Source organism: Mesitornis unicolor, unplaced genomic scaffold (assembly GCF_000695765.1).
Source record: "Mesitornis unicolor isolate BGI_N332 unplaced genomic scaffold, ASM69576v1 scaffold2013, whole genome shotgun sequence".
Classification (NCBI taxonomy): domain Eukaryota; kingdom Metazoa; phylum Chordata; class Aves; order Mesitornithiformes; family Mesitornithidae; genus Mesitornis; species Mesitornis unicolor.
In genome coordinates, this window is record NW_010172381.1 from 19998 (window position 1) to 32753 (window position 12756).

Consider the following 12756-nt stretch of genomic DNA (forward strand, 5'->3'; position numbering starts at 1 on the left):
TAAGTATAGGGTTCTGAGTTCTTCTACAGTTAGCACTGTTAATAAAGGAATAGCACCTTTGCTACATCGAGCTTACTGTGAATCTGAAGAAAAGGTTTAGCATTTATTTTAATATATTTATTAGTACAAAAATGTCTAGATCTGTGCATTTAACAACAATTCACTACAATCCTGAAGTCTTTAATATTTAAAGAAAATCTATGGTGCAGCTTCTTCGGTAGAAATAGAAGAAAAATCTTCCACAGTTGGAAAATTACAGGCTGTGTAGGTGTTGAAATGCCTCCTGCTTCACATTCTGAATTGGCTGCAAGCCAGATACTAAGCATTTCTGGTTTAAAGGGAAATACTCCCTTTACATTTCTGATGGCTCAAGATTGCATTTTGGTTGCATTTTTCAGCAGTTAGGGTTTCTTCCATCTTGATACAGCACAAATACAATTTTCAGTTAAATAGCTTCTCCAAGTTACTTTGATTTTTTTGCATTATTACTGGATAGTACAAAGATATTTTTGGGTAATACAAGGTATCTTCTTGTTGCAAGTTGTATCATAAGAAGTTGTGGGCCTCATCCACCCTGCGACCCTTTTCCACTGTGGGAGCTCCAGATTTCTGTGTTCTGCTTTAAAGCATTTTTGGCATTAGTATGTGGTACTGAGAGAAATCTGCCGTGAACATGAAAGGCTTTAATATTCATGGCTTTAAATTAGATAATAAAATTGCTTTGAATAATGCTAAAATAGTGCAAGCTGTAAATATATCTGCTGTTAAGTCCATTTCAGTAGTTAACAGCATACTGTCCTTTCTCTGAGTTTAGGTGTTACTGGGAGACATATTTTATTGAGAGAGCTCATACATGTTTACCAAATAAGACTGAAGGGATGCTAATATTAAAATCAGTCTGTAAATCTGTACTCTCATCCATTCTTGCTGGTTTTGAATGGCATTAAAAAGGGCTTTGGTGTAGCTTTGCCCCCTCAAAACTTGTCAACATTCTTGTGTTTACAGACAACAGTTAAAAATATAGAGTGGTGTATATGGTAACTAGCCAGAAAATTCGTTCCCAATACTTTTTAAGAAAATCACATTAGCTTCATTTTACATCAGTAGTTGTCTTAACACAGGATTAAAACCTACAAAAATACTGATACTTTTTCTCAGTTGGGATACACACTGTATTTAAGGAATACCCTATTTTAAAATAATACAGTATTGCATTAGTAATTTCCTGTATTCCTAAAGTAAGGTAGATACCAAGAGAAAAAGTTAACCCATGCTAAAAAATACAGGAAATGGTTATTGTCTTTATGGTCTGTCAAGCCTTTTCTTCTTGACCTTCTGGGCCCCTCAGTTCAAGAAGGACAGGGAACTGCTGGAGAGAGTCCAGCGTAGGGCTACAAAGATGATCAAGGGAGTGGAGCATCTCCCTTATGAGGAACGGCTGAGGGAGCTGGGTCTCTTTAGTTTGCAGAAGAGGAGACTGAGGGGAGACCTCATTAATGTTTATAAATATATAAAGGGTGAGTGTCAGGAGGATGGAGCCAGGCTCTTCTCGGTGACAAACAATGATAAGACAAGGGGTAATGGGCACAAGCTGGAACACAGGAGGTTCCACTTAAATTTGAGAAGAAACTTCTCCTCAGTGAAGGTGACAGAGCACTGGACCAGGCTGGCCAGAGAGGCTGTGGAGTCTCCTTCTCTGGAGACATTCAAAACCCGCCTGGACGCCTTCCTGTGTAACCTCATCTGGGTGTTCCTGCTCCGGCAGGGAGATTGGACTGGATGAGCTTTTGAGGTCCCTTCCAATCCCTAACGTTCTGTGATTCTGTGACCTTAAATGATGTGTCTTATATTGGTCCTGTTATCAGCTTGTTGAATAGTGTTCATAAATATTTTTGTTATCACACCATGATTTTGTGAATTTCAGTGTATTTTTTTTTCTTCATCTGTGTTGAACTCCATCCCTGGCTGTGATTTTTGTTCTCTCTTTATTATTGTAAATGTATAGGTGCAGTAAAGGTGAAGTCTCTGCTCTGAGAATGATTCCCAAATTTTGCTCAGCGACTCAGAATGTGGCAGCAATGTGTGATAACCTCAGCACAGTGCTCATAGCTTTCTGCTCACTTGTTACTCATCTTAGAATTTATGATACCTCTTCTATTTGAGTTCTTACCTTTGTAATATTTAAGGTGCATATGGTCCATTTAAAAAAGGGTAAAAATACTGGTTCCTGGCATTCATGGTGTGTAGCACCCAGTTAAAACAGTTATTACCATGACCAAGTTTGTGATGGATGATTCCAGATTGCTCTGGAACTCAACGAAGTAGAACTGTTTTATTTTGTCCCAAATGAGTTATATTAGTTAGGTGCTATAATCACACAAGCATTTCTAAAGATGCTAATGTATTACTAGGGGAGAAATCAATGGGACTACTTGCACTGGTGAAGTTACGCATAAACATGAATGCCTGTAGGACACGTTCATGCTTGGAATGTGTTTCTGTGGGCAGGAGCCATCATTTAATTACAATAAAGGCACATGGAGGATGCTTTATAGGCAGTAGAGGGAAGCAGGCACTTCAGTGACGCTGTCCCTCTCATGTATTTAGGCTGAGATAAATTGCTCTTTATTGAGTCCAATTTCTCCATTGTTTTTAAAGGGAAATTATCCTAGAGGTGGACACCCAGAATCTAATGTTAGCTTAATTCTGTCATATATGGACACGTGCTTTCAAATTTCCTGTCCTGTTTGTCATTCTGTACAAAAAATGAGACATATCTACCATGGCAAGATTTACTCTTTCTGGAAGGGGAAGGTTTTGTTGGGGCAGAGGTTTTCCCATGTTAAGACCCTTATACAAAGCAATAGGTTGCAGTTGATGAGTTAGGTAATGGCACCCGTCTACAGAGTGGAAACCTGACACAAAAGTGAACTGGGGCGTGTGTGACTCTCCTCCTTACCAAGAGGATCTGAATTCCTGAATCCCTGCCTTCCAGCCTGTACTTAATCTTCCAGCCTGTACTGCCTTCTAACATGGAAAATTCTCTTTGTAAGGATAGTAAAGAGTACTTTGTTTCAAAACTACACTGAAATTGCAGTTTGCTAAGCACAATTGAGTTACTCTTGGTGATACCTAATTGTTTTTTGAGTATTTTCACTAGGAAATTAAAGAATCTGTCCCAGCAAACAAGGACAGCAATCTTAGAATCCGTTTTTTCTATTCAGGAAAACTGCATGTCTAAAAAGACTTCAGCACTTGTTTCAGTGGGAACAAAGTTGCTAAGGCACTTGGTTATATTTTTCGGCCAGTACTGGTATGTGTTGATTAGGTGCAGTTACAGAGGCTGGGAGGGTGAAAGCCAGGGCAGTTGACCCCAATTTGGCCAATGAAAATTGTACTATACCATAAACATCACGCTCACTATAAACTGAGGAGTTTGCTGGGGACAGCTCTCCTTCTTCAGTGGCTGTCATCCAAGAGGGACTCACTCGCCGTTCTTTTCCTGAGGCATACGCCCCCACTGTATTGGCTGAGTATAACTCTCTGTGCTTTAATATTAATGCTGTTATTAATACTGTTTTTTCTTATTATTTTATTAAATCTGTTCTGATTTCAACCCACGGGTCTCCTTTCCTTTTCCCGATTTCCCTCCCTGGATGGGGAGGAGTCATTGGTGATAGAACAACTGTCTAAACCATGACAAGTGGGATAACATTGATAGAGCTGGGGTGAGGACAAAGATGCAAGATCTGTAATCTAGTCAAGTTTTTGCATCCTTCTTTAATCATGTTTGTCAATATACATTTGATAATACATCTGACTACATTCCCTACAAAAAAGAAAATATGGAAGATTTCTGTTAAAATGTTCTCTATTGAGTGTAGTTTTCATTGATACCTTCTATTTATCCCCTTCCTATGCTTTATCACTTGTATTGTTATGATACAGCAGCTTCCACAAAACCACTGCCTTGATCATCCAGTTTGAAAAGATCTTTCAAACTTTTCATATTTTTTCTTCCAAATCTACACTAAAAATTAGAATATTCACTATGAGAAATGATACATCACAGCTTTTATGGTTGATATTGTTTCAATGTTGTTTTCTACTACAAATTACATAAATGAAGTAATGCGTTTCTTGACTTATTGTGTGAATAACCTGGGTAGTTTGGGATTGTTGGTTTCTTTTTTATTTTAAATGAAAGCTGTGTAACTATCATTGAGGGTAATGTATTGTATGTATATATTTTTGTAAGTTCTGGCCAGGATATCCAAGGAACGAGTGTGGTGGCGAACCTTCCGGTTCTGATGCGACAGAATCCTGCAGAAACACTTCGTCGGGTTTTACCAAAAATCAGAGTAAGTTGTGTGTAATAAGGTTTGAAAGTGTCTTTTTCTGCCACTATAAGTATTTTAACAAAGGCAAAAAAAATCCCACTTTAATTGCAAACTCACTGTCCAGTAGATCTTCCACATGAGTTCACTGAATTTACAAAGTACTGCAGGTAGTACAGTTTTAGAAAAAAAGTTACAGCAGGAAAAGAAAGCAGAATTAATACTATTTATGTATTCTAAAGACTTACCAGTGTTTTGACAGCTCTTTGATAACTCTTTTTGTGGACCAGCCAGTCATAATGGGTACATTTTGACGTTCTTGATCTCCTTCCCTCCAAACATTAAGATATTCATGCCGCTATCCAGAAAAATATACTTTGCTTTTAGCTCTCTGAAGTTTCACGTGCTGCCCTCCATGTTTTTAGTAAGCCACTGCTAGCTGTGGTAGATGCATGCTGGCCATCTACTGTTATACAGTAATTTTATATATGGATATGTTTGTATAAAGGATATTTGGGTTATTTAACCTGGAGAAGAGAAGGCTCCTGGGAGATCTTATTGTGGCCCTTGAATACTTATGGCGGGCTTATAATAGAGATGAGGACAGACTTTTTAGTAGGGCCTGTAGCGATAGGACAAGTGATAACGGTGTTAAACTAAAAGAGGGTAGGTTTAGACTGGATGTAAGGAAGAAATTTCTAAAAATGAGAGTGGTGAAACACTGGTTTCCCAGAGAGGTGGTAGATACATCAACCCTGGCAACATTCAAGGTCAGGTTGGAGAAGGCTCTGAGCAACCTGATGTGGTTGGAGATGTCCCTGCTCATTGCAGAGGGGTTGTCAGGGTATAGAGAAGGGGTAGTCTGTGCCTCTCTGTCTTTAATATATAGAATATATTAAATAGTATAATATAGAAATATAATTTTTTATTCTAGTCTTAGGGGTTTTTTATATAAGAATGGAGAATAAATTTAAAAGGACAATCATTAGCATGATCAAGGCCTAGGGCCTAGAAAATATTTGTACAGTGGGAGTTGGAGCTCAGTGTGTTTCGATCAGATGGTACTTAATTACTTTGCAAAAGTGTCTTCCTGCATAATATTAAAGGACATTCAACTGAAAAATGTATGTGAAGAAAGAGGAGTTAGGAATTGAAGACAGAAATATGAGAAATGAAGCAGACAATATTAATAATAAATCCGATCAATCTCTGAGCAAATAACTGAGAAAAGTGATGCGTCTTTCATCTTGCAGTGTCATTTAAATCCAAACTGAATGCCTTCCTAGATGACAAATTAAATGAAACTTAAGTTAATGGCCTCAAGGCAGAGGTAAAAGAGTGAAATATCATGAGGTCAGTCTAAATCTAAGTGTTCCTTTCAGGTTTCAGCTTTATAAATTAAAACTTTCGGGATGTGTATGAGTTAAATTTCTTTCTGTGGCTATGCTCTTATAAAGCCGGTACTTCCATAGTGCTCTGTTATCTAATATTTATTTAATCTCTAATAGAAGAACAGTTCTGATGTACCCATGTTCACTGCACTTTTAACTGTAAAATAGTATTAACCACTTGTCCTATTTTTTTTCTTATCCTTATTTTTATTGGAGGAATAGTCCTGACCATTAAATGGAAACTTATAGTCTACAAAGGCATAATCAAACTCAACTGTGATTAGAATCTTGCAAATGAAGCCTGGCATTGCTGGGAAATAAGATGACTTAAATTACTGCACTTGGTTTCACTTCTGTAGATAGGGAAAAATAATTTGTGAATCCCAGTTTGCTCATGAAAAATTATTTGTCTAGTAGTTACAGGGTGCTATTAAACTGGAAGTATTGTCACCATATAACTGGGTAGGGAAACCATTGTACTTATATGGCATACTTGCAAAAATCCAAAAGCAAAAATAAATAGTTTTTATTAGAGCTGAGGATAAAACAGATACAGGAAGAAATAAATTCAAGGAATGTTCTGTCTGGATACACTACAAATTTTTATTTCACTTGTGAGAAATTGATAAACCTGGTTACTTTTAGAAAAAAAAATAGACAAGAATCTTTATATATTTAACATGTTTTAGGTCTGAGATGAGCAAAATCAAACATGCAATACATCAATAAATATGCCAGGTCTCAGTAATGATTAAACTGTGTATCAGTATTTTGGTTATGCTAATAAAGCAAATATGCTGTATATCATTTAGATGTTAATGTAGGAATGAGATTATGATGATTATTTTTTTTTTATTCTACATTTAAAATGAAGTGGCATCTAGTATGGGCTTTTTATGTAGAGATCCCCACTCTCTGGATTTCTGCATGCACCTCCTCATGAACCTTGGAAGTCACTGAAATGCAGATTTAGGGAAAGCTTAGACATTCTTCTCAGCATTTCTTCTTGTGCACCAAATAGCTCCTTACACATGATGTTAGTAGTATTTTCCCTGTTTTCCATCCTTGGAAACCACCAGAAGCGGTGGAGAGTGATTGCAGGTGTGTATCTGATTGACTGATAAGAGATTTTTCCAAACGCTGGAATTGCAGAAAACTATGGCTACTCTTGTTGAAGTGTATACCCCAAACCTAATTTGGTGCTGTCTGATTAGTTCCAAACTAATTTTGACAGTTACTTATTTTCCTAATATATAAATCTCCCCTTGAAAGCTTTTCTTTTTTCCTAGTTGATTTTATGGGTTAAGAATAGGTGGGGTGATTTTCACCCTGTCCTATACCTAATATTGATTATAAGGTCCATCCTCATTGTATCTTTGAGCTTCTGTAATCTCTATTAATTCTGTGTCATTCTAGTCCTAAATGAAGGTTTCTGTCATAATAAGGCAGTTACTAAAATGATTGACTGTGTTTCTGCTTGCAGCACCCTTTCAAGAGAATTTTGTTGCTGCAGGACTTAAAGTGCGTTAAATTAGAGATTAATTTTCTGTTTTCCAATTAATAGAATAAGCCAGACTTTCTAAATTTTGCAAGTTTTAATGCCCAGGTTTAACTTGTAGACATGAGGGTAGTTCAAGAACATGCTAAGACCCTTAAATTCCGTGAAATACGCTTGTCTTAAACAGATAGACAGGAAAAGCTTTTTTCCTTCAGAGTGAGAATCTGCAGAGAATCCAAGTATAGAAAAATACATTACTTTCTAAAGAAATAAATTTATGTCAAGTAAGTTTAAGTCACTTAACTCGAGTTCAGTAGGACTGGAATGAGAAGAGGAGACCCATACGTTTTCATACGTGGAACTGTGCAGGTCTGAGTGCAAGCATCGACGCAGGCAGGTGTGTAAGCAGTCCAGAAATTTATATTTCAGTGTCTCCCGAGGTCCATGAGGAGGCACATCCAGAGAATGTGTTCTCACACATGATTATCCAGAGTTGTGTGGATCTGTGGAGGAGGCTATTTGGAAACTTTGTTTGATGGTAAGTAACCCTGTTTGCATTGTGTACAAAGGGAAAACATACATAAAACCAAGTTCAGGTCCTTGAATTTAAATTGAATTTTGATCTGCAGTGGTGTCTTAGCATCTACAGTGCATTGATAGATTTTTTGATTATTTTGAGGATTTTTTTTTTAACAGGTGTAAGCCAAAATCTCAGGACAGAATGCACAAGTATTCTGATCCCAGAAACATTCAAATTACAGAATTAGTAGGTGTCCTTATTCTTGGCTGTGGCTGTTGTAATAACAGTGGAGGAACAAGGACAGAGTTAGGCTGTGGAGATAAGAAGAGAGTGGTTTCCATGGCTATTGAATGCAAGTATTTTATCACACTTGGATTGGTAAACTGTGCAGTGCTCTTTCTTTTTTTCCTTTGGGGGAGCAGGGACATTGGCAATGCTGTTACAAATATACAAATATACACGGCTGCAAACTGAGACAGCCGTTGAGAGATAAGTAATGATTCTCTTTGAAATCAGATAAACTAAAACTTTTACATTTGCACACACAAACTGGTTGACATTTGTGTAATGAAAACTTCTTGCTTTTTTACTTTGAAGTATGCAAAGTCTGCTAAATAATTTCTTAGGTTGTTGCATGTTCTCTCTTAAAGTGAAGGTAAAAATTTGAATGTTCTTTCAGTTCATTTCTGCCTCATGGTCTAAATTGATAAAATTTGTAATTATACAGGAGGTGCTCCATGTTGCAGGCGTGGAAATGCAGTTAACAGCTGCAGTGTCATTTTTGACTGTTCTGCAAGAGGAGTCGGTGTCCATTCATACGTACTCCCACTCCTTCCTGCACATCATCCTCCAGAACCTGGAACATCGAGATGCAGGTCAGGGCCGCACAAAGATGCTGATGACTGATTACTTCTCTCTTGTTTCCTCAGTGACTGTAAATACCCTGTAAAGCAGTGAGTGCAATCACTGTGACTTTTTATCCTGACTTACATGAATGAAAAGATGTTTGCATGCTGATCACTTACATACTGATATTTAAAGGTAATTCTGATTGAAGCAAATGAAGACACTTTGTCTGAAGGACTAAATCCTGAAGTTGTTACTGAGTGAGCTTCTTCTGAAGTACCAGAATTTTGTGGCTGAGAAAATGGAGGGTGGATAGTTGACGATTCTTCTGTGATCAGTTTTTCTTCAATAGTATTTTTAAGATACAAAGGAAAAAAAAGTGGCCTCTTGTAAAACTAGAAAGATTCAGTGGGCATAAGAAAAGAATGTGCTTCTAATTATCTTTTAAGAAAAAAATAGGTCCATTATTATTTTTCTACAGGAATTGAAAAGGTAAAAGAAACAGGGACAGAATTTGCTTCTTGCCTGTCCTATGTCTTAGTTTGAAGTCTTGAATGTTGATTTAGTGGCTTTTAGATACATAGCTCCTTGAAGAGGTGCGTGGGAAAAAGTGAGAACTAATTTTATGATGTGTGTTTTGTTATACTTGCTATATGTACAACATAACATATGACCCATTTCTTCCTAACAGGTGTCAGCAATGCATGGCTAGAAACTCTTCTTTCTGTAATAGAAGCTTTACCAAAAGAAACTATCAGACATGAGGTAATAACATTCTCCCACTTACACTAACAATAAATAATAGTGCTTTGTAAGACTGTAGTTCCTACAAGTCTCACTCACTTCAGTAACATTTATGGCAGTTCTATGCCTGTGAGTGCAGTAATGCTTGTGGAACATCCTGGAAGGGAGGAATGTGCTAAAAAGAGAAACAGGAAGGTCACCTTAAAAAAAATTTAGTGTTCTTCAGCAAATAAAGACTATTCACACTATTTACTATACACTTCCACTGCACTTAGTATTCTTAGTAAGGTGTTTTCATGTATCCTGTTTTGGCTTACAGGATATGTATCTGTGTCTTCCTGAAGAAACTATATTTTGTTTGTTACTGGACTAAAATTCCGAGTTCTGCTAAATGTGACTGAATGCTCGAGATCCATTTGTTCTTGGTGTACCAAAACCCTAATGCACTGCAAATAATCTTAATTTTTCATTGTTTAGCTCAAGAAAGAGGAAGTTGTAACATCCCACCTTTTTACTCAGCTAACTTGTTCAGTTTTGTTTTGAGTATTTGTAGTGTTAACAATTTGTATTTTGTTGTTAAGTTTAGAAGCTTTGCAACAGGCATATTTTACTGCGTTTATAGTTTAAAAGAGTATGGAGATTTAAGTATGTATGTATAAATATATGATTATGTAGTATAAAAATGCTCATTAAAATTGGTAGGCAATTGAAATCCAGCACTGTTTAATAAACTGCTAAAGGTTTAAAAGTTAGGTTGGAAAAAAAAAAAGAAATATTCTAGTCACCTCCTAAATCTAATTGTAATGCAGTTTTAAAGAAGCCATATAACAAGATGGAGTTTCTCCCCTGATTTGTCTCTAGGAACACATTTGTAAGTTACCACAAAAAATTTACATCAAAAGTAGTGTTTCCTGGGAAAACAACTGAGAAAGAACCTCAGAAAGGCTTCCTTTTACATTCTTTCCATATTTTTTTTTCTTGTGCAGGAACATATTTAACAACTCTTGTGAAAAATTACCAGCTAATAGCTATAAATATTCATATACAACTTAGTCTCAAAAGTAGACAAGTAGACAGATGTAAAACTCTGGCTGTGCTGTGAATCAAAAACTGCTGTTTGGACCAAGATACGGGTTTAACATGCTATAATTAGTACTGAATATTAAATGTGGGTTTCCAGTAGACTATTCTAGACATAGACATTATTATTGTTAGTACCAATAAATTCCATTAAAGGAGTAGATGACATTTGGGATATGTTTTTCTAGATTTTTATTAAGAAGGGGAATACTTTATTTACAGTTCACATTTCTTCTTTTTTTCTTTCATATAGATCCTGAATCCACTTGTTTCCAAAGCACAGCTTTCTCAAACACTTCAGTCCCGCCTAGTTAGTTGTAAAATCTTGGGAAAATTAGCTAACAAATTTGAAGCCCATATGTAAGTAGACTGTACATCTGTTTTCATTCCACCATATATACCACTATTTCTTTGTTAGATTCAGTGTCTGTGGGTTTGGACAGTGGTGCATAACAGGGAAGCAATGATGGAAATAAATCTGAATAATTTATCTGCCCCAAACAGTTGATATGGTGCATTCTTTGGATGATTTATCCAGTCTTATGATAGTAGGACCATTTCCCCCAAATGTGTTTCCTATCCAGGCAATTGGCCACATGTGATTTTGCATTACAAAGAATTCCACTGAGGGCTACTAAATGCACAGAAACGATGCCTAGTTCAGGGAGTCTGCTCTAATAATGATTTTGATCTGCCCCAAAGTGAAATAATTCAGCATAACAGAAAATATGAACAGCAGAACTGAATTACAAGAAATTTAGAAATAAATGTCTTTAATTATATAATTAAAAACCTTTCTTTTGTATTTCACATGACTGCCAGGTTGTTTTATAGAGTATTCAAAAAGTCCTGACTTTGGAACAGAACATTGGTTTTATTACCCTCTGTTCCAACAGCTGGTTAAAAACAAGACTTTTTTGGAAGTAGTCCCTACTTCAGAGTATTCTAAAATGTCAGACTCCCAAGACTTTGTACAATTTTTGAAACTGGAGGACAAATTTTGCCGTAAGAAATAAATTAGTTTTCCCTGGGATGAGTGGAGGCTGTGCAAGCTGGCTTGAAAATTTGCTTGTCTGTGGTTTCATTTTATTTGTCTTGAGTTTTACAACAACATAAGGATTTGGGTAGAGATAATTTATGAATACTCATGACAGCATCTTGGGCAGTGAAAGGCAACACAATGGCTGATCCTGCCAAGCTGTAATATGTGTTTTTACTTAAATAGAATTCAAAAATAGTTATTTTGTATCTGTCATTGGTTTAACATGAATGCTTGGGTCTACTTGCGTAAGGCATTGCAGTGCTGAAGCTTTCAATCTTAAATTATTTTTCTACTTTCTTCCCAAATAACTCTTTGGTGATACATTCATACCAAAGATGAGGCATTAGAGACAATTAATTGGGAATTGTACTTCCATTTATAGAATTCTTTGTATTCTTACAGTGGCTGTTAAAAAATTGTACTGAAGATGGTTATTAAAGGAGGCCAGCATCTCTAAGCCTACCTACTATTTTTGTAGTTTAAAAAAATAATAGATTAAGTATGAGCAAACTGTGACTCTAAATAATCCTTTTTATCTTTCTTTATAGCACATATTTGTGCCTGATGTACAGTACTCTTTTATAATTGCAATTCTCAGAAAAAATAATTTACCATGTGTGAGAAATTATTTTTTAAATATTGCCATTAGAAGTAATATATGGGTAAAATTCAGGTACTACAGAGTGAATTTTATATATTCTTGTTCTGTATATGAATAAAAAATGTTCACATTTTTAGTATTAAAAGAGAGATTCTTCCATTGGTAAAATCACTGTGCCAGGATGTGGAATATGAAGTTAGAACTTGCATGTGTCGGCAACTGGAACATATAGCCCAAGGAATAGGGTGAGTCCAATTTGCATAACTGCTTCTAAATGCAAAATCTTTTTCTAAAATATTTAATGGTAACCTAAAAAATCCTTTTAAGATTTCTAGCTTAATTCATGCATAGTCAATAATGAATTTGGAGAGTACAGATGTGTTCTTAGGAATTGGCTGTTGGCAGTTGGCTCTTTTCCATTTCCAGATCTTTGTTTCTCTCTGATAGTAAAATTGCTGAACCATACAAACAAGTTTTTTGTAAACAATGAGTTCATCTGTAGCTTCTTGAAATCATCTCAATTATCCATTGATGTCATTGGGCTTATTTAAAAATGGAAGAGGATTATGGCAAGTATTAGCAGTTTCTAATAATTACTGTGCAATTTTTTGCAAAAGGGTGCTAAGCAAATTTCAGTTCAGTACCAACTTTTACTCTAAGCTTAAAGACCTTCACTATTGCACATATAGGAATAGAA

The 12756-nt window shown here is 36.0% G+C and overlaps 1 protein-coding gene across 1 annotated transcript in view; it reads left to right on the plus strand.

Annotated features, from left to right (window-relative positions):
* The window catches only part of PPP4R4 (protein phosphatase 4, regulatory subunit 4), a 57502-nt gene that overhangs the window by 19970 nt on the left and 24776 nt on the right, over positions 1 to 12756 (plus strand). The window contains 5 exon segments of the mRNA XM_010180350.1: positions 4259 to 4361; positions 8474 to 8621; positions 9284 to 9357; positions 10670 to 10776; positions 12197 to 12304. Of these exon segments, the coding sequence (XP_010178652.1) occupies positions 4259 to 4361; positions 8474 to 8621; positions 9284 to 9357; positions 10670 to 10776; positions 12197 to 12304 (540 nt within the window).